Source organism: Elephas maximus, chromosome 4 (genome assembly GCF_024166365.1).
Source record: "Elephas maximus indicus isolate mEleMax1 chromosome 4, mEleMax1 primary haplotype, whole genome shotgun sequence".
In the NCBI taxonomy this organism is placed as follows: domain Eukaryota; kingdom Metazoa; phylum Chordata; class Mammalia; order Proboscidea; family Elephantidae; genus Elephas; species Elephas maximus.
The window spans coordinates 107142692-107169642 of record NC_064822.1 but is presented as its reverse complement, the minus strand read 5'-3'; the positions used below and the strand labels follow the sequence as shown (position 1 = coordinate 107169642).

The following is a 26951-nucleotide window of genomic DNA, read 5'->3' as shown; positions in this document are numbered from 1 at the left end:
CAGACAGTAAAGAGGGGTTCCCCTACCCTACAGGGCACCAAGAGGATTCCTACAGGGACAGTAGAGACTTCATATCCATGTTTACTGAAAAGGGAAGATCCTCAGGATGATCTCCTCTGTTCCCCTAAAGATAAGATCTGGAGCTTCAGGAGCTAGAAAAGATCTAATAGGGAGGTTTATAACATGGCTCACAACCTTGCAAACTATTACCGGCCCCCTGTGCCTGGAATGGCTAGTTATTTGGTTGGGAGAAACGGGTTAATGTGTGGAAGTGAGATGTCCAAATGTCTGTGGGCTTCCTTTACTTTGCTCCTGGACATTTTCAGAAGCGGTTACTCAATGTCTCACCTCAGGAGTATGGGAATTGTTTTCAGAGATGGCCTCATAATTTCACCAAGATGGTGGCTTTGGCAGACCATGAGGTTTTTCAAGGCAGGGGTTTCTCTCAATTCAACAACCTTTAAGCGCCTACAAAGTACTAGGCACTCGGGATGCACTGATAAAAAAGAGTGACCCCCTCACTGAATTTACAGCTTCCTGGGAAAGGCAGATACAAGACAAGCTATTATACAGACACTTGACATTCGTTGATTGAATAAAATGGTGCCCTGGTGGTTTTTCTGGTGGTACAGTGGTTAAGAGCTTGGCTGCTAACCAAAAGGTCGGCAGTTCGAACTCACCAGCCACTCCTTGGAAACCCTATGGGGCAGTTCTACTTTGTATGTGATAGGGTCACTATGAGGTGGGATTGACTTGACAGCAATGGGTTTGGATGAATAAAAGAATGGATAAATAAAGAGTGGTAGCAACAGCTATGGCCAGTTACCTTTACAGGGGAGTTTTTGTTTTTAACTGTAGTAAAACATTTGCCATTTCAGCCTTTTCCACGTATATAATTCAGTGACGTTAATTACATTAACCATGTTGTGCAACCATCACCACCACTGTTTCCAAATTTTTTCATTACCCTTAACAGAAACTCTGTACCCTATAGGGGAGTTTTTGAAACCGCTTTACCTGAGAGTCAATAATGCTAAGTACCATCACTTCTTCCTCATTCTTTATCAGCTCTTTCCCCCTCTCCAACAGCTTTATTGCTTTGAGAAATGAGGGTATACTACTCTTTGCCTGCACCCCACCCCTGGCCCTCTGTTAAACCCCCAAAATTTACGGCTCTGCTAACTGTGAATTCTACTGAGTTTGTTGGATCCTGGTGAGCATATCTGCAACAGGACAGGGGTGAAGCAGAGCAGGAAAGATTTTATAATCATTTTCAGGATTCTAGAATTCTCCACTGTGGTTTCCAAACCATTAGGTAGGTAAGAGCCTGCTTCTTTGGTTTGAAATAATAATTTTAGTCTTTGGAGTAAAATAATGTCAGAGTTCCCTAACTGAAAATCTGGGAAACAGAAATAATTATTCACTCCATGTTGGCTTTTAATGTGGTAGCAAACATTAAACACAGAGGGACAAATGATTAAATAGGAATAGATCTTTCTTCACGTCCTTTAATTCCCTCTCACATTATTCAGCTCCAGCCATTCGTTATTCTTTGCTTAAAGCAGTTCTGTCCCAACAGCTTTAACAAAGGGAGCAAAATAGGAGAGGGGATAGGGTGAATACCTGAGCGGGAAACAGCAGGAAATGTACAGGGTATGTGAACATTAAAACATTAGGGCTTAGAAAAGGGGAAAAAGAACTGGAATGGCTTCCCACTCATGAACACAACTACAGCTTTCTCTCTCCTGGGGGATGCCTTACATCTATTTTTTTAAATGTATGTGCTGGTGGGTGGAGGGTAGAGACTGAGTAGAGCAAGACAGAAAGAGAAAGACGAGGACATGGAGAAGAAGAAGGGATTCAGAAAAAAAAGATAAAATTCATGCTCAGTAGAGGGATGGAAGTGCTAAGGCCTCCACACAGAAACCTGCAACACCTCCCACCTCAGATCACAGGAAAGTGCAGTTTGACAAATATTTTTTGATCATCCACTTTTGCCAGGCCTTGTGCTAGGCCACTTGTAGGTAGCTGATAAATAACTGTTGTATTGCATTGATCATTCTCCTGTTCTGATCTCTCTGCCAATAATAAAATGTGCCTGTTGGAGACTGTTAGCTATTTTTTTAAATATTTTAATTTTTTTTGTTGTTGAGAATATACACAGCAAAAACATACACCAATTTAACAGTACCTAAATGTACGATTCAGTGACACTGATTTTATTCTCCAAGTTGTGCAACCCTTCTCATCCTCCTTTTCTGAGTTGTTCCTCTCCCATTAACATAAACTCACTGCCCCTGAAGTTCCTCTCTAATCTTTTGACGTACTGTTGTCAATTTGATCTCATATAGATAGATCTTAAGAGAGCATAATGCTTGAGGCAGACATTCTTTACTAGCTAAGCTAAACTACTATTTGGTTTTAAAAAGACTTCAGGGAATATTTTCGGCTTCGGGTTTAAAGATTATCTCAGGGCAATAATTTCAGGGTTTCATCCAGCCTCCATGGCTCCAGAAAGTCTGGATTTCATGAGAATTTGAAATTCTGTTCTTAATTTTCCCCCTTTTAATCAGGAGTTTAAAAAAATATATATATTTTATTGTTTTTGGTAAAAGCTTACACTTCAAATTAGGTTCTCATGTAACCATTACTACACAATGTGTTAACATTTTCATTACTTCCCTTCTGGATGTTTCACTTCTAGTAATCTGGTTTCCTTGTCCTGTTACCCTTTCAACTTTGCTTTAGAATAATTGTTGACCATTTGGTTGATCAGATTCTTGATCACCATATTTTCACACAAATAACATGCACTTCCTATGTTTGTTTGCCAGCCATGCCCTCCCTGGTAAGCACACAATGCTAATTTATTTACAGCAACATGTAAAAGAAAAACTGGCATTAACCCCAGTGCTGTCGAGTCGATTCCGACTCATAGCGACCCTATAGGACAGAGTAGAACTGCCCCATAGAGTTTCCAAGGAGAGCCTGTGGATTTGAACTGCCTTTTTTTTTTTTTTTTTACCCTTTGGTTAGCAGCCGTAGCACTTGACCACTACACCACCAGTGTTTCCAAAAACTGGCATAGTGGTGCTTAATGAAAATAGCTCAAGGGGGTGGGAGGGAGGATGCGGTTGACAAACGTAGAAGGCATGTGTTATTTGTGTAAAAATACAGTATTAGTTTTCCTTCCTCAACAGCCATAGATGCTCAGAGGAATCCTGTCTTGGTCTCCAAGTGAGTAATAAAATTAGTCAAGGTTCTTAAGCCAGTATTTCATAGATTGGATTTTTATAATCTGCAGCTATTTACTTGTAATCTCCAAGTATAAGCTACAAGGCTTAAAAATGTTCTCTAAAACTATAACCTCAATGGGAATGAAAGAAAACAAGAGTAAATAAAGGTTGTTTAGGCAGCTGAATGCAGTTAGTTTAATATTGTTTCTACTCGATACATTCTCAGGATTAATCTAGTTATGGCCTAACCCCTTGCACATATGTGGAGATGTGTCTCCCTCCATTGTAACCCGCTCTCCAACAACACACACACACACACAGAGACAGACAGACAGACAGAATAGAAGTGGTGCTGGGGCTTAAATGACTCAAAAAAACAACTTGTGCCAAGGACACCAGGATAATTTCGAGTCTGTCTATCTCAGAGATTCTAGTTATGGTTAGGTTAGCGTGGGTGTCTGGATTCTGAAGAACAGCAGTCTGAGGCCTCAGGAATAGTTTGGCTCTACAATGGGAACTCAGCTAAATTAACATGAATCAAATAGGGAAGATTCATGCAGAATCAATCAGAATCTTGTGAGAGAAAACCTAGTTACTTAATTTTTCTAAACAGAAAGCAAGAAGAGCCTGGAATATAGACTACAATCGGATAGAAAGCTTCTACTGTTACTTGCTAGGGGGGCTGTGGTATAATGGAAACTCCTCAGCATGTAGACCGTGTCATGGAGGAGCCACGTAATGCAGAGAACTAAGGCACAGACAGCGACGTTACTGCAGACATGCTATCATTCAATAGTGGCTACTCTTCCCCTGTGGCACGAAACACCCCAAGTATAAGGGGTTTTAGCTTATGTATTCACACATCAAATATATCTATGGATATGTGGTGGTGTTTGAAAAGAGGTGGAATTAGGTGCAATCAAAATGCATAGTATATTCTTCCTTAAGGGAAAATCAAAAGGGTTTTAAGAACACCTACTTCTCACGTAAGGACTATCTTGTTATTTGACATTTCTCATTTATGACAATAGTACAAAATTTACTACCCAACTATTTTGCACATTAACAAGATGGTGGGCACGGCAGCAATGGCTGCAGAGCATCCTCTCCCTCAAGGGGGGTCTCCAGGTGGCCTCCAGGAAGCTGGGCCATGCTGCCCTCCACCCTCTGCTCCCTCCTGTGGTAAAGGCACCAAGTCCAGCTGCTGTGAGGAGCTGGCCTCCTTCGTGGCTACCGCCTCTGGGCAGATGTACAGGCAACACCAAGCCAGTGGGCGCCCGTCTGGGTTCCCAGCTCCTATGCTGCCTGAGGTCCCGCAGCTCAAAACTGCTGTGGGGTGGGAAGGGAGTAAAGAAAGAGGGCACTGAAGAGGGTGTTTTGAAGAAATGCATGCAAGTTTAACGACATCCTAAAGGGAGCCGACAGGGCCTGAAGCCTTCACCTGCATGACCAGGCTCCCAGTGCCCTCAAAGGAAGCCCCAAGCCTCGGTGATTTGCCAGGACTGGAAGGAAAAGCAGGCTCCTGAATTGTGAACATAGAGCTTGTGGGGGTGGGAGTGGAGCCCTGGAGGCAGCTCCGTGAGGGAAGCTCTGACCCAGCACAGGAGGAAGGTGAAGTGGTTAAGCTGTGGGAACTCCAGTCACACAGTCCAGCTTTATCCAGCTTTGCCTCCTCTAAGCCTCCTGCTACGCAGAGGAATAATCCACGACTGGACTTGTCACAGTGATGAGTACATCACTACATCTTAGCTGTTATGTCTGTACTTTCTAAATAAACAAAATTGGACAAATGGATGGTCTGCAAACAGGAAAAAAAAAAAAAACCTTCATTTTTGCATAATGCAAATTTTTGCATAATGACCTGGTCTTTGCAACCCAACCATGTCAATAAGTGAGGAGTGGGTGTAGTTAAAAAAAAAAAAAGAAGTGGGCATGTGTTGACATGAGGGAGATTCCACTGTTCTGTTATCTCTGCAGTTCTTTAGTCTACATTCCTTTATGCCTCACAACACTCCAGTGGCTCCTCAGGATGTCGATTACAGAGGGTTCTTTTTTTATTGTGCTTGAAGTGAAAGTTTACAGTTCAAGTTAGTTTCTCATACAAAAATCTATACACACATTGTTATGTGACCCTAGTTCCTCTCTCTATAATGTGACAGAACACTCCTCCTTTCCAGCTCAGGTTTCCCGCGTCCTGTCAACCAGCTCCTATCCCTTTTTGCTTTCTCATCTCGTCTCCGGAGAGGAGCTGCCCATTTAGTCTCATGTATCTACTTGAGCTAAGAAGCACTCTTTTCATGAATATCATTTTATGTCTTATAGTTCATTTTTTAGTTCAATCTAATCTTTGTCTGAAAAGTTGGCTTTGGGAATGGTTTCAGTTCTGGGCAAAGAGAGAGTCCAGGGGCCATGTCTTCGGGGGTCCTTCCAGTCTCAGACCATTAAGTCTGGTGTTCTTACTAGAATTTGAGTTCTGCACCCCACTTTTCTCCTGCTCCATGAGGGACTCTCTGTTGTGTTCCCTGTCAGGGTGGTCAATGGTGGTAGCTGGGCACCATCTAGTTCTTCCAGTCTCAGGCTGATGGAGTCTCTGATTTATGCGACCCTTTCTGACAGAGACTTCTTGAGATCATTCTAGCTCATTCTTAGGTCAAATCCTACCTATTTGTGTACAATGCTGGCAGTAGCTTTGAAGTCCTTATCTGATCTTCTGTATGTAGATTCTGGATCAGAATTTGGGATGCTGGTTTCTATAACCAGTTGGCTCTATTCCTAAAGCTCAGAGACAATTTTTGCAAAAGTCTAACCAAAGAACATTATACTTACCATGCACACTACATATTTATATCTTAGCAGCTTGAACTGACATCACAGGACACATACCTTCTACTAGTGTATTTGTAACAACACTCAAGATACTGTTGATTCTGTCCTTTCGTCCATAGGAAGCCAGTTGCTCCATGGAAACTAAGAGAGATCCAGGGCCTTTCTTCTTAATTTCCACCTCAGTTGTTGCCTGAAAATAATTGCAAATAGGGTGAGTAAAGTCTTAGAAACCCAAGGCTGGGCCTTATTGGCTAGACATTCCAGAGCGCCAGCAAGAACAAATGCTCTTTATTACATTTTTAACTTTTATCCTACAATCCTATTCACTTCAAGAAATAGATTAAAGCAAGTCAGCCATGGGTCATCCTTAGTTCTGTAGATGACAGGGCTAAGTTATTTAATACCAATTTGTACAAATCCAAAATGAGCCCAAGAGTCTGGCTGGGACCTAAATACCTCACGTGGTCAACTCTGAGCCTAGAGTAGAAACACTAGATCCCCTAGGGTCACCCAACAGAAGTGAACCCTGAGTTTACCTGTCCTAATATTCACAGGATTTGACTAGAAACTGGACCACATGATAAAATAAGTCAAATTTGCCTCTACTTGAAATTTCATTAAGGGCTAAATCCCTGACCACACTATTACAGATTCTGTAAAAGCACCATCAATTTACCAAACTGTCCTTTCTAAATGCCAAACCTGGGCCTAACTGAACCTTAGCAAGTCAAAGTTCTATCTCAAACCCACACTTAACCTCTAAAAAAAAAAAAGATAAGATAAGATAAACATATAAAACCAAAACCAAACCCACTGCCGTCAAGTCGATTCCAACTCATAGCAACCCTATAGGACAGAGTAAAACTGCCCCGTAGAGTTTCCAAGGAGTGCCTGGCAGATTTGAACTTCCAACCTTTTGGTTAGCAGCCGTAGCACTTAACCATTAAGTCACCAGGGTTTCCATATATGATGTAATATATTTCAATTAAAATAGCAAAACTTTATTATACTTCCTTACAGTGGCTTGGAAAAGGAACACATGAGGTCTAAAAGTTGCTATCAAAATAAAACCGTATCACCTGCAATGTTCAAATTTCCAGCCACACAAAAAATGCCAGAAAATGTCATTAGATTGTTATACAAAATATATGTTACATGCTCATTCTGGACAACTGGTATGCTGGCTCATAACTAAGCATCTCTTAATGTCCCCTGCTTGTGTTCTTTGTGTCAATCTGAGTAGCCTACATCAGATCAGGCTCAACTGGGTACCTTAAAATCTAGCTTTCTAGTAACTATGACATCCACTGTAACAATGTCATCCATGTAAATCTGGCTGCCCCTTTTCTGGTGAAGGTCAGAGGGCAGAACCACGAAGCCACAATCTTAGTAATCATCACTCCTCAGGGGAAAGGGAAGTGATATACTTTTATGAGGCTTGAGAAGCAAATGGCTGATATCAGTACCAGAATGACCCTAGCTGGTTTCTTTTTTTAGGGGGGAAGGGGAAATCCCATTGCTGTCAAGTTGATGCCGACTCATATCGACCCTACAGGACAGAGCAGAACTGCCCCATAGGGTTTCCAAAGCTGTAATCTTTACAAGAGCAGACTGTTGAATCTTTCTCCCACGGAGCGGCTGGTAGGTTTAAACTGCTGACCTTTCAGTGAGCAGCCAGGCTCTTAATCTCTGTGCCGCCAGGGCTCCTTTTATACATATCTGAAGAAATACATCAAAAAGCCCTTCTGTCTTCTGTACATTTATATTTTAAAAACTGTAGAGAAGAAATTTCCTGGCAGATGACAACATTTATTTTATCAAAGTGTTTCATCAAACTGCTTCACTGATCGAGACATTTGGTTCACCTTGGGGTTTTGCTTTGTTTTGTTTGGCAGAGTTAAAGAATTGGGAAGGAAAATGACCAACTTCCTTGGGAATTCCTGGCTGCAGTACTATACAAACATCTGTATATGACTTGTTAGCCATTAACTCAGGTTATGATAAAATACATTTCTTTGAGAATTTACTCTTTGCTGCCATTCTCAGCCTGACAGTCACGATATTTAATACATCAGTTTAAGCTACTACATTTTTAGATGAGAATCATCTAAAACTGAACATAGAAAGCCCAATACAATAGACACTTTCATTTCTGGCACTGTTTTGATCCCAAATTTTTACTGAGCTGTCCTTCTGCAAATCCACAGCACATGGTAGATAATTTTCATAATGCTGACCCCCAAAGTACTATAAGAGCTGATGGACAAGTTTACTCATCAAGGAAGGATGAAACTGCATTTAACATAGCTTTGGTGCTGAGTGTATCCTTCTGTTTTCTGGACATAAATAAAATAAAATAACAATATATAAAACTTATAGCCTTTAGTAACACCAACCTTAAAAAAACAAAACTAATGAAAATGCAGTCTAAAAGACTTGGTCAAACTTTAAAATTATTATTTGGTGATCCCTATTTGAAAGATAATATTTTTTAGGTTGGATTTTTAAAAATCCACACAAGGAAAAATTCATCCCCAAACTTAATATTAGGACAGAGCAATTATTATGTCTTTCTCTGTAAAATAAAAGTAAATTATAGCAGGAATATGTGAAGATAACTTCTGTAACATTAAAATTTGTTCTGTAATTCCCTTATAAAATACATCTTTATTTTCAAAAAAGAAATTGAAAGATACTAAGAAATGAAATTTTCAGAGCCTGTACTTAGGGAAGGAGCCTTGGTGGCAGAGTGGTTAAGTGCTCAGCTGCTAACCACAAGGTCAGAGGTTTGAACCCACCAGCTCATTCCATGGGAGAAAGATGTGGCAGCCTGCTTCCACAAAGATTTACAGCCTTGGAAATCCTATGGGGCAGTTCTACTGTCCTATAGGGTTTTTATAGGGTTGTTATAAGTCAGAATTGACTCAATGTCAGTGGGATACTTAGGGAAATACAGAGTATAAAAAAAGATTTTAAAATAGTATGTTATCTTTGTTTTTACGTAGGCAAGGAACATTTAGCACAGATCCAAATAACTGGCTCTACCAAAAAGTCTTGTAGTAACTGTAAGATATCTAGAAAAACCCGTACGGGTTTAGAAATTAAGCAACATACTTCTAAAAATTTATGGATCAAAGAGGTAATAACATGGGAAGTTAGAAAATATTTTAACTAAATAATAATGAAAATATAATATCAAGATTTCTAGGATACAGGTAAAGTAATGATTAGAGGGAAATTGATAGCATTAAGTGCTTATATTAAAAATAAAAAAAGGTGGAAAATTAATGCTCTAAGCTTCTACTTTAAAAAGCTAGAAAAAGATCAAATACAACTCTAGAGGAAGGAGTCCCCAGGTGGTGCAAACAGTTAATGCGCTCAGCTGCTATCTGAAAGGCTGGAGGTTTAAGTCCACCCAGAGATGTTTCGAAAGAAAGGCCTGGAAATCTATATCTGAAAAACCAACCATTGAAAACTCTGTGAAGCACAGTTCTACTCTGATACACAAGGGGTTGCCATGAGTTGGAACTGATTCCATAGCAACTAGTTAAGTAGACGAATCACGCCATTTCGTCCTGAATAAAACAGAAAAAGTTATCAAAACACAACTTACCAAAACTGACACAAGAAGAAACAGAAAATTTAAATATTCCATGACGAAAGAAATTATAATAAAAAGCCTTACCACAAAAAACAAACAAACAAACAAACAAAAAACTGCAGGCCCAGATGGCTCTACAAGTGAATTCTATCAAACATTTCAGGAAGAAATATACCAAGCTTACACAAGATCTTTCAGAAAGCACAATAAAGGAACAATTCTCAACTTGTTTTACAAAGCTAATAAACCTGATACTTGATACTCTGATAGCAAATATACCAAAAATAATACCAGAAAAGAAAATCACAGACCAATATCCTCATAAACAAAGATAAAAATCCTCAACAAAATATAAGCAAAAAGAATCCAGCAATATATACAAAGGATAATACATCATAATGAAGCAGGATTTATTCTAGAAAACCAAGGTCAGTTTAATACTAGAAAAAACGTCAGTGACATTCATCATCGTAACAGAATAAAGGAGAAAAGCCATACGATCATCTCACAGATGCAGAAAAAGAACATATGACAAAATTCAACACCTCTTCCTAATAAAAATTCTCAGCAAACAAGGGTAGAATGTAACATCTTCAATCTGAGAAAGGACATCAATGAAATACCTATAGCCAACATCATACTTCCAGGTGAAACATTAAATGCTTTTCCTCTAAGACCGAAAACAAGGCAAGAATGGCTGTTTTCATTACTTCTACTCAATTTTGTATCTGGAGTCCTAGCTAGTACAGTAAAGTAAGAAAAGGAAATAAAAGGAATAAAGATTGCAGATACTATTACTCACAGATAATATTATTGTGTATGTAGAAAATCATATGGAATTCACAAGGAAAAAAAACCTTATAGAACTAATACGTTCATTTATCAAGGTTGCAGAATAAAAGTCAACATAAAAAAATCAACTGTATTTCTATACTCTAGCAACACACTTGGAAAATAAAAATTTTAAAATTATACGTTTTATAATATTTACAAAAAATATCAAATACCAAGGAATAAATCTAATGAAAGATGCGCAAGATCGCCACTACAAACTATACAACTTTGATGAGAGAAATTGTAAAAGACCTAAACAAATGAATAAATATGCCACACTCACAAAGACTGTAATACTCAGTATAATTAAGATGCCCATTCTCCCCAAATTGATCGATAGATTCAGTGCATTTCATATGAAAATGCTAAGCTTTTTAAGAGAAATTGACAAGGTGATTCTAAAATTCATAAGAAAGGACATGCAAATAGGAAAATAATTTTTAAAGCGGTTATTCTTTTGCTCAGAGCACTTATACTACCTCATTTCAAGACTTATTGCAAAGTTACAATAATCAAGGCAAATGTCGTATTGGCATAAGCACAAACAGACCCAGGGAATCGAACGGAATCCATAAACAGATCCGTACATATATATACATCGACTGATTTTTGGCCAAGACGCCAAGTCAATTCAACAGGAAAAGGAAAGTCTTTTTTAACAAATGGTGCTAAAAAACTGGATATCCATCCAGGTTAACCCTATCTCGTGTCACACACAAAAATTAATTTTAGGTGAATCAGAGATCTGAATGTAAAACCTAGAACCATAAAGCTCATAGAAGCAAAATATCATCACCACCTTGGAGTAGGTAAAAATTTCTTGGACGAGATACAAAAACAATACCATAAAAGAAAAAAAATTGATACATTGGATTTCATTAAAATTAAAGTTTATATGTCAAATAAAGGACTTGTATTTAGATCATATAAAAACTCTAAGAAATCATTAATAAAAAGACAAACTCAGTTAAAATATAAGCAAAAGATGTAAACAGACAGCTCATAAAAGAAGATATTTGAGAAGCCAACATGCACATGAAAAGACCCTCATCATTAATCATTAGAGACACGCAAATTAAAAATCACAACAAGATATTTTACATCCACTAAAATGCTAAAATCAAAGACTAACAACACCAAATGCTGGCTGGGATGTGGAGCAATGGGAGCCAATACATAGTTGGTGGGAATATAAAAATGGTACACCATTTTGTAGAACCATCTGACAGTTTCTTATAAAGTTAAGCGTACATTTACCATATGACCAGGAAATTTCACTCCAAGTTATTTATTCAAGATAAACGAAAACATGTACCCACAAAAAGAGTTGTACAAGAATGATCATAGTCAGTTTATCCATAATAGTCACAAACCAGAAAAAACCCAAACGTCCATCTGCAGGAGAATGGATAAACAAATTGTGCTATGCTTACACCGTGAAATACCACTCAGCAATAAAAGGAATGAACTACTGATATACAAGACAACATGAATGTATCTCAAAAACATCTGTTGATGTTGCATAATTCCACATGTATGAGAAAAACTTATCCATGATGTAGAAGTCAGAAGTGGATGCCTGGAGAGTGAAAAGATTGACTAGAAAGTACATGTGTGTACTTCCTGGGAAAGTCTTGCGGAGAAACGTTTTATAGGCAATCTTCAACTGGTCAGAAAGCTCTTTCCTCACCTCTTTTATACTCACAACTTCGGTAACCCTTGAGTGAGGGTTACCCAATGTACTGTTGGAATACTGATTACGAATGCAGTGTGTGAAAAATACGTATAAAGTAAAAAGTTATCTGTACTCATCAGATCAGACTGATTAATGGAGAGACAGAGAACATATTCACCTTTATAAACTGCCTAAGATGACATAAATTTAAACTGCCTAAGTTTTTTTAAGATGACAAATTAAAACTGCCTAAGAAGGACACACCTAAAAGTGCTAAGCACAAGTCAGGGGCTAAAATAGCGCCCAAAGAAAAATACATTTGCACTACTAAGATGATTTAATCTGTCAGAACCAGAATACCAAGATGGGTGGGCAGTCCTGGCAGCCCTTCCTCCCTAAGGGAAAGGTCTGAAAGGCAGACTGAAAGTCAAGGTTTTGGCTATATCTTGTTTTCTTCTTTCTATTTTTGGGGTAATTTAAAAATTGAAATACAATTTATATAACATAAAATTCACCATTTTAAAGTGTTCAACTCAGCGCTTTTTCGTATATTCGCAATGTTGTACAACCATCACTACTATCTAATTCCAGGACATTCCTATCACACCGAAGAGAAATCCTGTACCTGTTAGCAGTGACTCCCAATTTTCCTCCTCCCCATGCTCCCTGGCAGTCACTAATCTACATTCTGTCTCTATGGATTTGCCTACTCTTGACATTTCATGTAAATGAAATCATATAATATACGGCCTTTTGTGTCTGGCTTCTTTCTTTTAGCATAATGTTTTCAGTTTATCCATGTTGTAGCATGTATCAATACTTCATTTCTTTTTATGGCCAAATAACATTCGACTGTATGCATATACCAGAAGCCACGGTAGCACTGTAGTTGAGTGCTCGGCTGCTAACTGAAAGGTCGGCAGTTCGAATTCACCAGCCCTTCTGCAGGAGAAAGATGTGGCAGTCTGCTTCCATAAAGATTACAGCTGTGGAAACCCTATGGGGCAGTTCTAGTCTGACCTATAGCATCACCCTATAACCACATTTTGTTTATCCATTCATCAGCTGGTGGACATTTGGGTTGTTTCCACTTTTTGGCTTGAATAATGCTTTATGAACATTTGTGTACCAGCTTTGTGAACGTATGTTTTCAATTCTCTTAGGTATATACCTAGGCGTGGCACTGCTCAGTCATATGGTAACTCTATGTTTAATTTTTTTTTTGAGGCACTGCCAAACTGTTTTCCAAAGTGGCTGCACAATTTTACACTGCCACTAACAATGTCGGCTATTGTTTCTTATGTCAGACTATACCCAACTGAAGGGATGAAAACCTGGATCAGGCTCTCTCCCACGAAAGGCAGCTTTGTAGTCTGATGCCACCTAAAATTCTGCTAGGGATTCTGTGAGGCGTACCTCCGCTATGGGCTCAGCCGTCCGGTTCTTATCACCTCGAGGTAGGGAGAGGGCTTCTTCCTTCAATCGTGCCAAGATTCAAGGGCCAGGGGAAAGGGCATATATCCAGCCTCTCCTCCCCTCCCCTACTACTTCAGGTCATTTTAGGGGGAGGAAGTGGAGGTGTATGGTTTTTTTTGTTTCTTTTTGTTGGGGCTGTGGGAAAGAGAGTAAACAACTTGTTAAAGTCAGAAATCTCTGCTTTTTTGTGCTCAGCCTACAAGGAGCTTTGGGGCAAAACTGTCAGTAACAGAGGAAGTGATTTGAGAACCTTAATTAAGTTCTTTGAAATTAAACCCAGTAATAGTTTGTTCCATTCTCTTAGCCCAAATGCATAGCTTATTAGGGCATTTAGCCACTGACTTCCAACCTCCTAAGTAAAAACTGTCCTTCTCAAAGAGATATCCTAAAAACATCTGCATAGTCTGCCCACATTTCTATAGGTCTACCCAAGGAAGCTCAACTTGTTACTGACTTAAAACTGCTTTTAAATGGAAATACATAACTAGGTATTTATTGGCCTGTCACCTTTCCAGAAAATTAGAAAATCTTAGAAATGGCCCTAGAACCTAGCCATCGATCAGTCTCTGTTCAATCCTTTCTCAGTTTTTTATAGTGCTCTGCTTTAAAATGACTGTTCATCAATTTCTCTTTCTCAAACAAAGGACCTTTAGAATCTTAGAAGGAATCTCCCACTATCTGAGCAAGTCAGTAGAAATCCCACTGTCTACTTCTTAGGGCTAAATAGGTCACAAAAATATGAAAAAGGAATGAGAACTGGCTTTCTGAACAGCAAGAATGGGCCAAACAATATGCCCCACACTTTATATATGTCGTTTTATTTAATTTTCATAATAGCCCTATAACACTGGCCCTTTTACCTCTTTTTTACAGATAAAGAAACGGGCTCGAAGAGGTTAAGTTAATTTCCCAGAGTCACATAACAAGTAAGTGAAGAACTTGAGTTTTGGAGTTAGGATAATATAATGATTAACTGTTAAGGCCCAAATCCTGACTCTGCTGCGTACTGCACAATCTCGGACAAGTTACTTCATTTCTCTCAGCCTTGGTTTCCTCATCAGTAAAATGCAGATACTAACAGTATCCACCTCATGGAGGAGGGGTGCTATAAGCATTAAATGAGGTAATGCTTGCATATGTGCAAGCTAACGCAACATGATTTCTGAGTTATGTGTGATTTGGAATTGTCAGTGACACCTACCTGCTCTCGTTATTAGTAAAAAGCACATGCTTTCTCAGTTCAGAGACGAAGACATGGGGGAAGAGCAAAAGTCAAAATTCCCCAAACTACCAAAAAAAAAAAAAAATCACTATTCAATCACAACTAAATAATTAATGAAAATGTGAAATAGTTTTTGATAAGACCCTAATGAGGTGATATCTGGATGTCTTTTTTCTTGTGGAATATTAAATTTCTTAATTTGAGCCTGAAGTAAAAACACAGATGTGGCTTATCTTAAGCATTAATATTGCATGAGATCAGCTTGGGGACCATCAGTGGTTCCTATACCACTCCAGAGAGCATGAGCCTTTATAACTGAAAGCATTCTGATGGCTCAGATGAAGACATTATACCAGTTTACATTCCCATCAGCAATGCTGGCTACTGTGTCTTCTGTCAGATCGTATCCAACTCAAGGGATGAAAACTGGATCAGATTCTCTCCCATGTAAAACAGCTTGGCTGCAGACACATCCAAAAGCTTTGACAGTAAGAAATCATTAAATCGTGGCCCAAAGAAGAATTAATTGCTTATCTGGGCTGCATATAAAATTATCAATATATTGCATTATTCTTCTAAGGGAGTCCTGGTGGTACAGTGATTAAGAGCTCAGGCTGCCAACCAAAAAGGCTGGCAGTTCGAATTCACCAGCTGTTCCTTGGAAACCCTATAAACTCTGTCTTATACGGTCCTTATGAATTGGAATTGATTTCATGGCAACAGTTTGTTTTTTTTTGTATTCTTCCGAGATAAGCCTACTACCTCTTGGTTCGTCATACTGTGGCGGCTTGTGTGTTGCTGTGATGCTGGAAGCTATCCCACCAGTATTTCACATACCAGCAGGGTAACCCACGGTGGACAAGTCTTAGTGGCGCTTTCAGACTAAGAGAGACTAGGAAGAAAGGCCTGGTGATCTACTTCCAAAAATTAGCTAATGAAAACTCTACGGATCGCAAAAGAATACTGTCTGATTTAGTGTTGGAAGATGAGCCTCCTAAGTTGGAAGGCACTAAAAATACACAGTGGCTGCAACAATGGAATTAGGCATACCAGTGATTATGAAGACAGCACAGGACCGGGCAATATTTTGTTCCGTTGTACCATGAGTCTCAGTTAACTCGCTGGCAGCTAACAACAACAATTTAATATAATTTACTGTTTCTCCCCTTTCCCAAAGGAACTAATATTTAAGCTGTCAGAAAGTTCTCTTCCATGTCAGAAGAATCTTGGTCCAAGTTCCATCTCCACAAGTCATTAAACGTCTCTCTGAATCTCATCTGTTACTCGGATAAGGTTACCTATCACAATGGATGGTTTTAAAAAGTAAATGAGATCATGTATATAAAGTGCTTAACATAGTATAGTAACCGCTCAGGGTACGGTAGCTATTATTATAATAGGAGCCCTGGTGGTATAGTGGTTAAAAGCTCGGCCGCTAACCAAAAGGTTGTCAGTCTGAATCCACCAGCTGTTCCTTGGAAACCCTATGGGGCAGTTCTACTCTATCTTATAGAGTTGCTAGGAGCTAGATTCAACACAACAGCAATGGGTTTGGTTTTGGTTTATCCATTACAGGGACTCCTGGTGGTGCAACAGTTAAGTGCTCGGCTGCTAACTGAAATGTTAGTGGTTTGAACCAAACCAGCGGCTCCATGGGAGAAAGACCTGGTGATCTGCTCCCATGAAGACTACAGCCTGGGAAACCCCACGGGGTAGTTCAACAGGAGCTGCCAAAAACTAAACAAGCAAACAAACAATAAAAAAACCCACCACCACCACCACCACCACAACAACAAAACAAAACCTACTCATCTGCCTTAAGCTGTAGTTCAAGCTCCTGCCTGGATACTTTCCCTTCAGAGAAAAAGTAAGATGTACTAAAATATTTTAAAAAACTGCCAGGACACCAAAATTCAATTTGATTCTCAACATTTCAGCTATCCTAACTGTTCTGTCCGTGCCTTCCCAGCCCTCCTTCTCCTTTGATATCGTCTCTTGCTTTTGCTTCTTAGATGAGAAAATAGTAACCTATCTGATTGTAGAACTTCAAAATTTATTCTTAGACACATATTTAGTGAAAATCAAATAAAAATTAAATTTAAAGATAATAATTTACAACATTTATTTTAGCCAGCTATCTGGTTTTGGGGGGACTTTTGGGTCACTATTTATTATTGTTGTTGCTGATCTTAAATTAACAGTTCTCCAGAAAGTAATGACCATATGACATCAAAATCAACTCAGAGACAGAAGATTGGGGTCTCTGACTCTACCACTGATGAGCTGATTCACTTCAAGAAAACACAACCCTGAAACCGGAAGAACTAGATGGTACCCAGCTACCACTACTGACTGCTCTGACTGGGATCACAACTGAGGATCCTGGACAGAGTGGGAGAAAAACTGCAGAACAAAAATCAAATTCACTAAAAAGACAAGACTTACTGGTCTGACAGAGACTGGAGGAACCCCTGAAATTAAGGTACTAAGACACCCTTCTGAACTGGAACTGAAGCCATTCCCAGAGGCCACCTTTCAGCCAAACCAGAGGCAGGCCCATAAAATAAACAATAACACCCAAGACGAATATGTTTCTTAGAACAATCAATTATGAGATCAAAAGGGCAACATATGCTCAAAAGCAAAAATGAGAAGGCAGGAAGGGACAGAAAATCAGGATGAGAACAAACGAGGAATCTGGTACAGAAATGGGGAGAGTGCTGACGCATTGTGGGGAATGAAATCAATGTCATGTAACACTTCATGTACAAACTATTGAATGGGAAATAATTTGCTCTGTAAGCTTTTAGCTTACAGAGAACAACAAAAAAAATGAAACATTCTCTGAGGCTACTGCCCCCTCTAAGAAATAGAAATAATCATTTCCACTTTGTCAGCCTTACAGAAATTTATTCAGATCAAACTAAATAATGAACATAAAAGTAATTTTTAACTTGTAAAAAGCTGTACAAACGTAAGGGAGAAAGTATTTTGCTTTTAAATAAAAAAACCGGGAGAGAAAACACAACCTCCAAACTGACTTCTGAATTTTTATCTGTACAGCCAACAACTGCTCTAAAATGCTAAAAACAGATCATTCTGAATAATTTCATCCATTGTTGTCCAGTTTTCCTCCATACATGCATCATGCTAATTAAAAGACTGGCTATCTTCATGCTGTGTTAGAGAAAACTGAAGTGTTAGAATAAAATAGACTGACATGCTATCACAAGGAGCTTAGACCAGCTAAAGAGGGGCTGAGGAAAGTCAAGGAATTAGAGGTAGGAAGGATTAGGATCACTGAGGTCATATGAACTGAAAACCAAAAAAAGGTATAAACAGCTTAGAATTTAAAGAAATGTTAAGAGATGGCGTTTCCAAAGAGGGAAACCATTATTCAAACCCCGGACAACTGATTTTGTGAAGCTATTATATGCAACTCCTTCAGAGCCTGACATTTGATTACATTTAAAATTCATCTTTTGCTTCCCTTTTCCTTCCTCCCCCATACACCATGTGTTCTTGTCCTAGGTTCCCACTTTTACCTCCTTTGATTTACTTCCATTTCACTCCTCTATGAAAGCCTAGGTCCAGCCTCACACTGGCTCCTTCACCTCTCCTTGCCTGGCTGTTCCAGGTGCACACCTCCCACCCCCAATATCGCGGACACATTCCTCTTTGGAAAAACCACATCTCCTTGCAGAGAAGACTTAGAAAATTATTCCAAACCACGTTCCCTCATCTTAGTTAGAAAGATAAAAGCTTTAAATTCCAAGCTGTTTCCCTCGGAGGGTAGAGGAGTTTGGGGGGAAGAGAAGCAATGGTAGTTGTAAACCCGCTCAGACTTGGTCATTGGTGGTGGCAGTATGCCATTCTCATTCTATCCGGGCAGGATCCACTGGCCAGAGGCATTCAGTCAGTCAAAGCAGACGGCAGGAGGGAGATAGAAGGGCAAAAGGGGAGAGATACAAAGATGAAAAGAAAAAAAGGGATAAGATAGAGGAAGGAGTTGATGGGAAGTGGAATAGTAAACAAGGAAGGAAGGTGGGGGAAATTGAAGCAAAGAAAAAGAGGAAAACAGGGAGAGTAAAAGAGGAAGAAGAGAAGAGGGAAACAGAAATAAACCAGGAAGGAGAAAACAAACGTTGGGGGGTAAAAACAAGAGTCGGGGCAGAGTGTGGGTGGAATGGGAAGAGCAGGGAAAGAAGGGAGGACTGCAGCGGGAGACTGCCATGCCTAGCCTCGATCTATTTGTTTACTTCCTTACACTGTCATCAGTAGCTGCCTTATCTATTTTCACCTCTGGCAGAAGACGCCCGCCGATGTGGGACCCGGGGCCGCCGATGAGGGACACCACGCCGTTGCAGTCCACCGTGCTGTTGCGCTTCACGCTGCGCCGCAGGCTGGGGAAGATGCGCGACGAGCGGCTGCCCTGGCTGTAGCCGCTGTAGCCGCTGTAGCTGCTGCGGCGCTCGCGGGCCCGGATGGGGATGAACAGCGAGTCCCGGCGGCCCTCGCTCTCCTCTACGGTGCTGTGCTCATCATCCGCAAACTCGTTCTCCGAGCCCGGGTCTCGGAACCGCCCGGGCCCCCTGAAACTGAAGATGCTGCTTTTGCTGTTGTGGCGGGAGAGGAACGGGGAGCCGGGAATGCTGAGCAGGGACTGTAGGGCAGGAAGAGAGAGAGAAAAACAGAGGTAGGAGATGCGGAGTGGACCCCTTACAGGCTCAGCAAAGGCAGTTAGTCTTCCCCAGCCAGGCCCCACCCTTGTATTCCCGTTATCAGAAGTGTTTCCAGAAAGTACTTCTGGATGCTGAATTTCTACTACTGTTCATCACCCATTATTACTCACTTGCCCTTGCCCTCTTAATCTTGAGGTACACGTGTCTGACCAGTTTAAGATTCAAAAATTCTACTCATTGTTCATTCATGCATTGCTAAAAAGCTTTTATTTTATGCTAGTCTATGTGGCGGATCCATAGGAAAACATATCGGTGTGTCTATTTCTCATTACTATAGGCGCACATGGAATTTTTTTTTTAAATGTACAAAGGATTTATTAAAGAAATGCTCCCAAAAGAAACCTTTGAGGGAGTGGGGCAAGGGCAGGGGCAGGACAGGGAAAAGAAGGAAGCCAAGCGAGGCTGTAATTTCAGACCAAGTCCCAGCCTCAGCCTGGTCTTGAGTGGAGCTCTGGAGCATGCGTTACACCTCCAAGTTTGTCCTCACTGGAGGTAGGGAGCTGGCCTCTCAATCTCCTGCACCAGGAAATCAGTGGCTGTTGGCACCTCAGGGCCTCAGTAAACTCCCAAGCACTGCCATTTTCCTGTTCAAACAGGTAAAACTCCAGGAGTTCAAGGTGAGCTCTCTGAAGACTGCAGGAGGCAGTCAATAGAAAGCAAAGCTCACTGACGCTGGGGTGAGGGCACAATGAACCAGTAAAAGGGATTCCAGGGCATCAGGGCAGAGCGCCACCAACCTTATGCTTAATCATATCCCCTTTAACTTGAAGATACTTAGGATATTTAACTTATTCAAGTTAGACTATATGCCTCACTTAGTGAAAAAGGGAGGGGGAACATTTAAATAGTGGCAGCATCACGTGCTATTGTCAATAGGCATATACTGTTCTAACTACTCTAACGGTGATCCTCAAACATCTTTGCTCATGCTCTCAAAAATTTTTTTGAAAAATTATGTTCTTTGCCTCTACCCCATTATAAGTCAACAAAAAATTCTTTTTCATCAAAAGTTTAAATAGTTGTAAATTATGTAACTCTCCAGAATACTGTAAATATTGAGATTTTAAGTAAAACTCTTCTTTACCACTTAGAAATATTTCATTTCTTTTTCTCCTTCAACTCATATTTTCATCCTATATTCCCTAGAGAATTTTATGCTACCATATATTTTTGTTTTAATATATTTTATTGATCACCCTTGAACACTCTTCTGTAACAAAAAAAATTATAAACTGTACTTAAAATTAAAAAAAATTCCTTATACCAAATTAAAAAATTTCTCCTGGATTGAGTTTTTCTTACAATTCTCAATACAACTGATAGAAGCTACCCAAATATATACTTTTATAAATAATTATTAAGAAAATTTTATTAAAACACATCTCAAGATGGATGAGTTTTTCCAAATGGTACTTAAACATATGTAGATATTAGAATGAAATGAATTTTTTAATTACGGAGAAATCAATAAGTATAATAGAATGGAAGAATTGTATTATTACAATGTCATGTAATTCTTTGAGTATCTTCTAAGTTATATCCAAAAATCACATAAGTGATGAGAAAATTTTATTTTTTTAAGCAAAATTTATTTTAAGTGGCTGACAACTCAATTAAGTCTTCTTCCAATTTTTTTGAAAGTAAATAACTGAAAACCACCCAACTTGCCGCAAGATTTGTTACCTAGTTGTTACCTGTCTATATTTCTTGGTAGGATACCAAAAAGGCTTTATGCGACTAATCAACGATTATTAATTATATGGGTTACTCTCCTATACCTTGTTTTAACCCAACAGAAAAGGTTGGAATAATCAAAATATCACTAATTTCTATATGCCACTGCCAACATTTATTTATTTTTTGTTATTTTTAATAATTTTTATTGTGCTTTAAGTGAAAGTTTACAAATTAAGTCAATTTCTCACACAAAAACTTATATACACCTTGCTACATACTAATTACTCTCCCCCTGAGACAGCCCGCTCTCTCCCTCCACTCTCTCTTTTCGTGTCCATTTCGCCAGCTTCTAACCCCTTCTACCCTCTCATCTCCCCTCTAGGCAGGAGATGCCAACATAGCCTCAAGTGTCCACCTGATGCAAGAAGCTCACTCCTCACCAGCATCCCTCTCCAACCCATTGTCCAGTCCGATCCATGTCTGAAGAGCTGGGTTTGGGAATGGTTCCTGTCCTGGGTCAACAGAAGGTCTGGGGGCCGTGACCACTGGGGTCCTTCTAGTCTCAGTCGGACCATTAAGTCTGCTCTTTTTACAAGAATTTGGGGTCTGCATCCCACCGCTCTCCTGCTCCCTCAGGGGTTCTCTGTTGTGTTCCCTGACAGGGCAGTCATTGGTTGTAGCCAGGCACTATCTAGTTCTTCTGGTCTCAGGATGATGTAGTCTCTGGTTCATGTGGCTCTTTCTGTCTCTTGGGCTCCTAATCGCCTTGTGTCCTTGGTGTTCTTCATTCTCCTTGATCCAGGTGGGTTAAGACCAATTGATGCATCTTAGATGGCTGCTTGCTAGCGTTTAAGACCCCAGAAACCACTCTTCAAAGTGGGATGAAGAAGGTTCTCTTAATAGATTTTATTATGCCAACTGACTTGGATGTCCCCTGAAACCATGGTCCCCAAACCCCTGCCCCTGCTACACTGGCCTTCAAAGCATTCAGTTTGCCAACATTTATTTTTTAGTAAGATGATCTTATTTTATCACATGCTTTAAATTATTTTCACCCAAATCTTAAAGCCACCAATTTAGCTCCTTTAAGACAATGCCTACCATACCACCTAAATGGCAAAGCCAGGCCTCACCATCAAAGTACATCAGGCTTATTTGGCCAAATCAGACTTATTTTCACTGGAAAAAATTTAATCTCATTTTTTATTTTTAATAAATGCATTAATGTACAATTTAACAAAGTATGAAATTATTAAATTATAATTAAGTAGTCTAGTGACAACCATCCCACTCTTGAACTTAAGACATCCCAACACCCCTAATTACAACTCTTTGTTTCAGTCTTAACATAGATATGTAAATTCAGGAAGACTTACAATGGACTGGTTTCCTTGTTAAAGAAAACTTTGTAGATACTAATCTTTTCAATTGTCCCTTTGTTTGCACCCCCAGGATTTTTATGCACCACAGTAAGATTTGGAACAAGTAAGAGTCTGTCTTCCTTCTGTAAAAGCGTAAGGAGGTTGGTTGTGAAAAGGGAAGTGGGAAAGGAGAGTTGGTGTGATTCTGGACCAGAGGGCTAATCTCAGTCACAGGTATATGCCAGTTAAAGATCTGGAAATTGGGTCCCTTAAAACTAACTGTGCTTGATAAGTCTTCAAATGCCCCAAAGTGATGCAACCCCAGTTTGATGACTACTGCTATAAGAGAAAGAAACTTGACAAACTACTGATCGTAGACAATTATCCTTGCTATGCTGAGATACTCAGTTTGCTCAATAATGATTTTGAAGCAACTTTCAAAATGATTTTTAACTTTAGATTTTAAAGTTAAATTTTTAGATTTTTGCTTTAGAGTTTAGGCCTTAACCCTTCTGCAAAATGATTCTACTGTGAAAGTTCTTTATGGGCTAAGACTATACCAATACAGTGCATACTTTATAAGTTTATAAGTAATTAAGTGCTAAATAAATCTTTTTCTGATTATACTTTTGAAGATAAAAAAGGGCTGTGGGGCTCCTCTTTAAGATTTTCGGCTACATCTTTTGGCCGCCTAGAATTTTATTTCTGGTTCTAGACTCAAAATACTTTCAGTTCTTACCTCTTCCCATAATGTACAAAGTCCCTAACCCCAGATCAGTATATTTTCCTTAGATACTTCTAGTTTCATCTTACTCTATTCTCTCACCTGTTTGTTTCTCTTGTGATGTAGTCTTTTCCTGCCTTGACTCTATGCGACACACAAGTCTCTGAGACATTAAATGAATCTGATCACCGGGGGCCACATTAGGAAAACCATAATCGTGTCATTTTACATAAATGGCATTGTTAAATATATAAATTACCACATGCTATATACAGGCCTCTAGAAATGAGGATACATGTACGAAACATCTATTCCTTTCTTGTTTTGTTCTTCCACCCTTATATCTGCACCAGAGAGGAGGAACTGCCCTGGTTAATTCCAAAATGTTGATTGGGCCTCATTTATGAATGGATGATGTCACTGTGTGTTACCAGGACACATATATGACCAGCTCTTATACTTCCATCTTCCATGTTATTGGACAGTTAAAGGGATCAAGGCCTCCTCCAGCTCATTGCTCATTATTCCTCTTATCTATATATGTTTGGACACCCTCATTGATTCATTCCCCTGAACCAGTTCTACTCAAAAATGGGATTCATAGACGAGTGTTAGTACTTAACTGTTTGTCACTGGCTTACAATAAGTACAACAACAGAGGGAAGCGTTTAGAAACTTCTATAGAAATTTGACATTGCCATAACATCCAAGAATGTGATAATTCTAGGTGAATTCTAGAAATTCATTGCTGTTGTATTTTACAATAGTATTGGTTTATGAAGAATTGGGAAAAACAGAAATTAGTCTTTCACAACAGGTAGTTTAAGAAACACTCCTTTAAACAATGTGGCTAGCCAGGTGATGGTAAGATCCCGAGACTGGGTTTAGGAGGAATGGAAGCCTCCTTAAGGGTCTAGCCACATACTCAGTTTAGTTTAATATAGATCACTGAGGTTCAGGCATAAGGCCAGCTGTTAATAAAGTATGCCTTGGGTACATATTTCCCTTTTGGAAAAAAGTGTCACTTTTTCTTCCCAACAGAGCAATAGCTATTAAAGTATGGTCTGGGGACCCCTTTTAGGGGACCCACAAGGTCAAATACTTTTTATGATAATATTAAGATGTTATTTGCCTTTATCTTTTTCATTTTCTCAAAAGTATACAGTGGACACTGTGATCTTGACAGTTTCCCAATATGTAAAGACTTTTCTGATGAGATCTGAGATCGGTGGTGGTGATAACGAATGTGATTTTTTTAATATAATGTGTCAGTATTTGGAAGATTTGTGGAACTCGGTGAACCAATATTTAAAAAATGATCAATGCATGATGCTACAAACCACTCATGGGTAAAAGATCTATGGTGTAAAATAGAGCAATGATTTTACTGCAATAGAGTATGAAGTTATTAATATAGTTTCAGATTCCATATTGTAACTAACCTTTAAGAAACTATCATTGTCAAGTTTTGGAATAGTATCAAAACAGAATATCCGCAATTATCTGAAAAGATTATTAAAGTATTTCTCCCTTTTCCAAAGACGTATTTACATGAAACTGGATTTTCTTAAAATCAACCAAAAAAAAAAAAAGGTGCAACAATGCAGAAGCAGATATATTCCAGCTGTCTTCTATTAAGCTACACATTCAAGAGATTTGCAAAAACGTGAAACAATACCACTTTTCTCACTAATTTTTTTTTGTTTTGGTAAACAGTTAATTTTTACAAAAGATTTGTAATTTGTATTAGACTTGATAGGTTTATCATTATTTTAAAATGAATTAGTAAATAAACATTTTTAAAATTCTCAATTTCTAACAGGATAAATTAAAAGCACATTAAAAAAACAGCTCTTTGGAGTCCTCGATAATTTTTAAGGATATAAAGGGGTCCAGAGACCAAAAAGTTTAAGGACTTTTTTTTTTTTACAATAGAATAATTATAATACTCTACAAAAACAGACTCAACCTAAAACTTATAAACTATCCTATGCCCTACAAATACTGCAGTAATTTCATAGAAAAATGGGTAGGAAATGGATTGGGTAGGAGGTATTCAGGTAATCTCAGAAGATCTGAAAGTAAAGGAAACTGGCACATGCCTGAGCTATATGGAGTGAAAACTGAAGCCACATTCCTTATTAAACCAACAGAAGAGATGGTTATGTATGTGTAGGTGAGTGCGGAGGGGGATGGTTACACAATACAGTGTTTAGGACCACAAGCTCTGGAGTCAGGTGGACCTGGGTTCGAATCTTCGCTCTAATACCTCCTAGCTATATCACCTTGGATAAATTAGTTAATCTCTCTAGGCCTTAGTGTTCTAAATCATCCTTCCAGATAAATTCACAGAAATTGCAGGCCATTACTGGGACAAAGAATATTACTACCATGGGGGTTCTAAGCAAGTCTCGGTAGTCAGTCATGGCCTCTAGGAATGTACAGTTTTTTGGGGATGGGAAAATTAGAGGAAGTGAACACTTTTATGCGAAGTAGGACAACTCAGAAGCCCATTTTTTGAGCTAGGGAACCATCAGTGTAACTCTGTGCTAAAGCCTACAGATCAGAAACCATTCAAGAGCAAAGTGTTAATGGCGCCAAGGTACTTGTTAACACAGTGACAGCTCTCAAGACAGAGGCAGGAGTCCCATTTACAGCAAAGCTGCAATCGTATCTCCCCCAAAGAGGCTGAATCAGGAGAAGAATGAGGTGAAAGGGAGAAAGAGATAGCCCCAGGCCACAAAGAAGTCCCAGGAGGGATTAAATCAGATTTCTAAAACTCCTCCATTCATTTGTCCAACAAATACCTGAATGTTAGCCGCATGCAAAGAAGCAGGCCTTGACTTGTCTAAGAGAGGAGACGATATGAACATAAATTAGTATAATAACAGATAGAGTAAAAAGCAACAAATAAAGAGGTACATATAAAACATAATGGAAAGATGAAATGATAATTTCCAATTGGGTATGAAATGGGGTGGGGCAGGGGAGTCAGGAAAGGTTTCTTGAGAGAAGAATATGAAGAATAAGTATAATGTGGACATTCAAAGGCAGAAAAACAGGGCATTTTAGAGAGGGTATTTTTGGAACAAACCACAGAGAGTAGAAAACAAAGGCCATGTATGAGAAACAGCTAGTAGTTCATTCTGATTGAAGTATAGGGTGTTTAAAGGGGCATGGTGATGGAAAATACTGAAAAGCTAGGTTGTGTCCATATTGGCGGAGGAAGAGAGTGCTCTGAATTCCATGCTAAAGAGTTGGAACTTACTGCCTTGAGCATTATGCTCTTTTTTAAAGAAAGGGATAAAATTGACAACAGCAGCTTGAAAAGTTAGATAGGAAGCTTAGGGAGCAGTGAGTTCATGCCAATGGAGGAGGAACAATTTGGAAAAGGAGGGTGAGAACGGCTGCACAACTTGAAGAATGTAATCAGTGTCACTGAATTGTACACGTAGAAATTGCTGAATAGGTATAGGTTTCACTGTGTATATTTTCAACAACAACTGTTTAATTAGTAAATAGAGTGAATCTGGTTAGGGGAATTCCCTGTCCCATTCTTCTTAATAACTATTCTAAA

The 26951-nt window shown here is 39.1% G+C and overlaps 1 protein-coding gene across 6 annotated transcripts in view; it reads right to left on the bottom strand.

Moving 5' to 3' along the window:
• Nucleotides 1–26951, bottom strand: part of SCN8A (sodium voltage-gated channel alpha subunit 8) — a 232298-nt gene that overhangs the window by 58723 nt on the left and 146624 nt on the right. For 4 of the 6 annotated variants that reach the window (XM_049883171.1, XM_049883166.1, XM_049883170.1 and 1 more), the window contains exons 12-13: nucleotides 19138–19533; nucleotides 6120–6252 (exon numbers count right to left, since the gene is read on the bottom strand). In XM_049883171.1, coding sequence (XP_049739128.1) covers nucleotides 6120–6252; nucleotides 19138–19533 — 529 coding nt within the window. The remainder of the gene's footprint in view (nucleotides 1–6119; nucleotides 6253–19137; nucleotides 19534–26951) is intronic. The other 2 variants (XM_049883169.1, XM_049883168.1) reach the window with 1 other exon arrangement.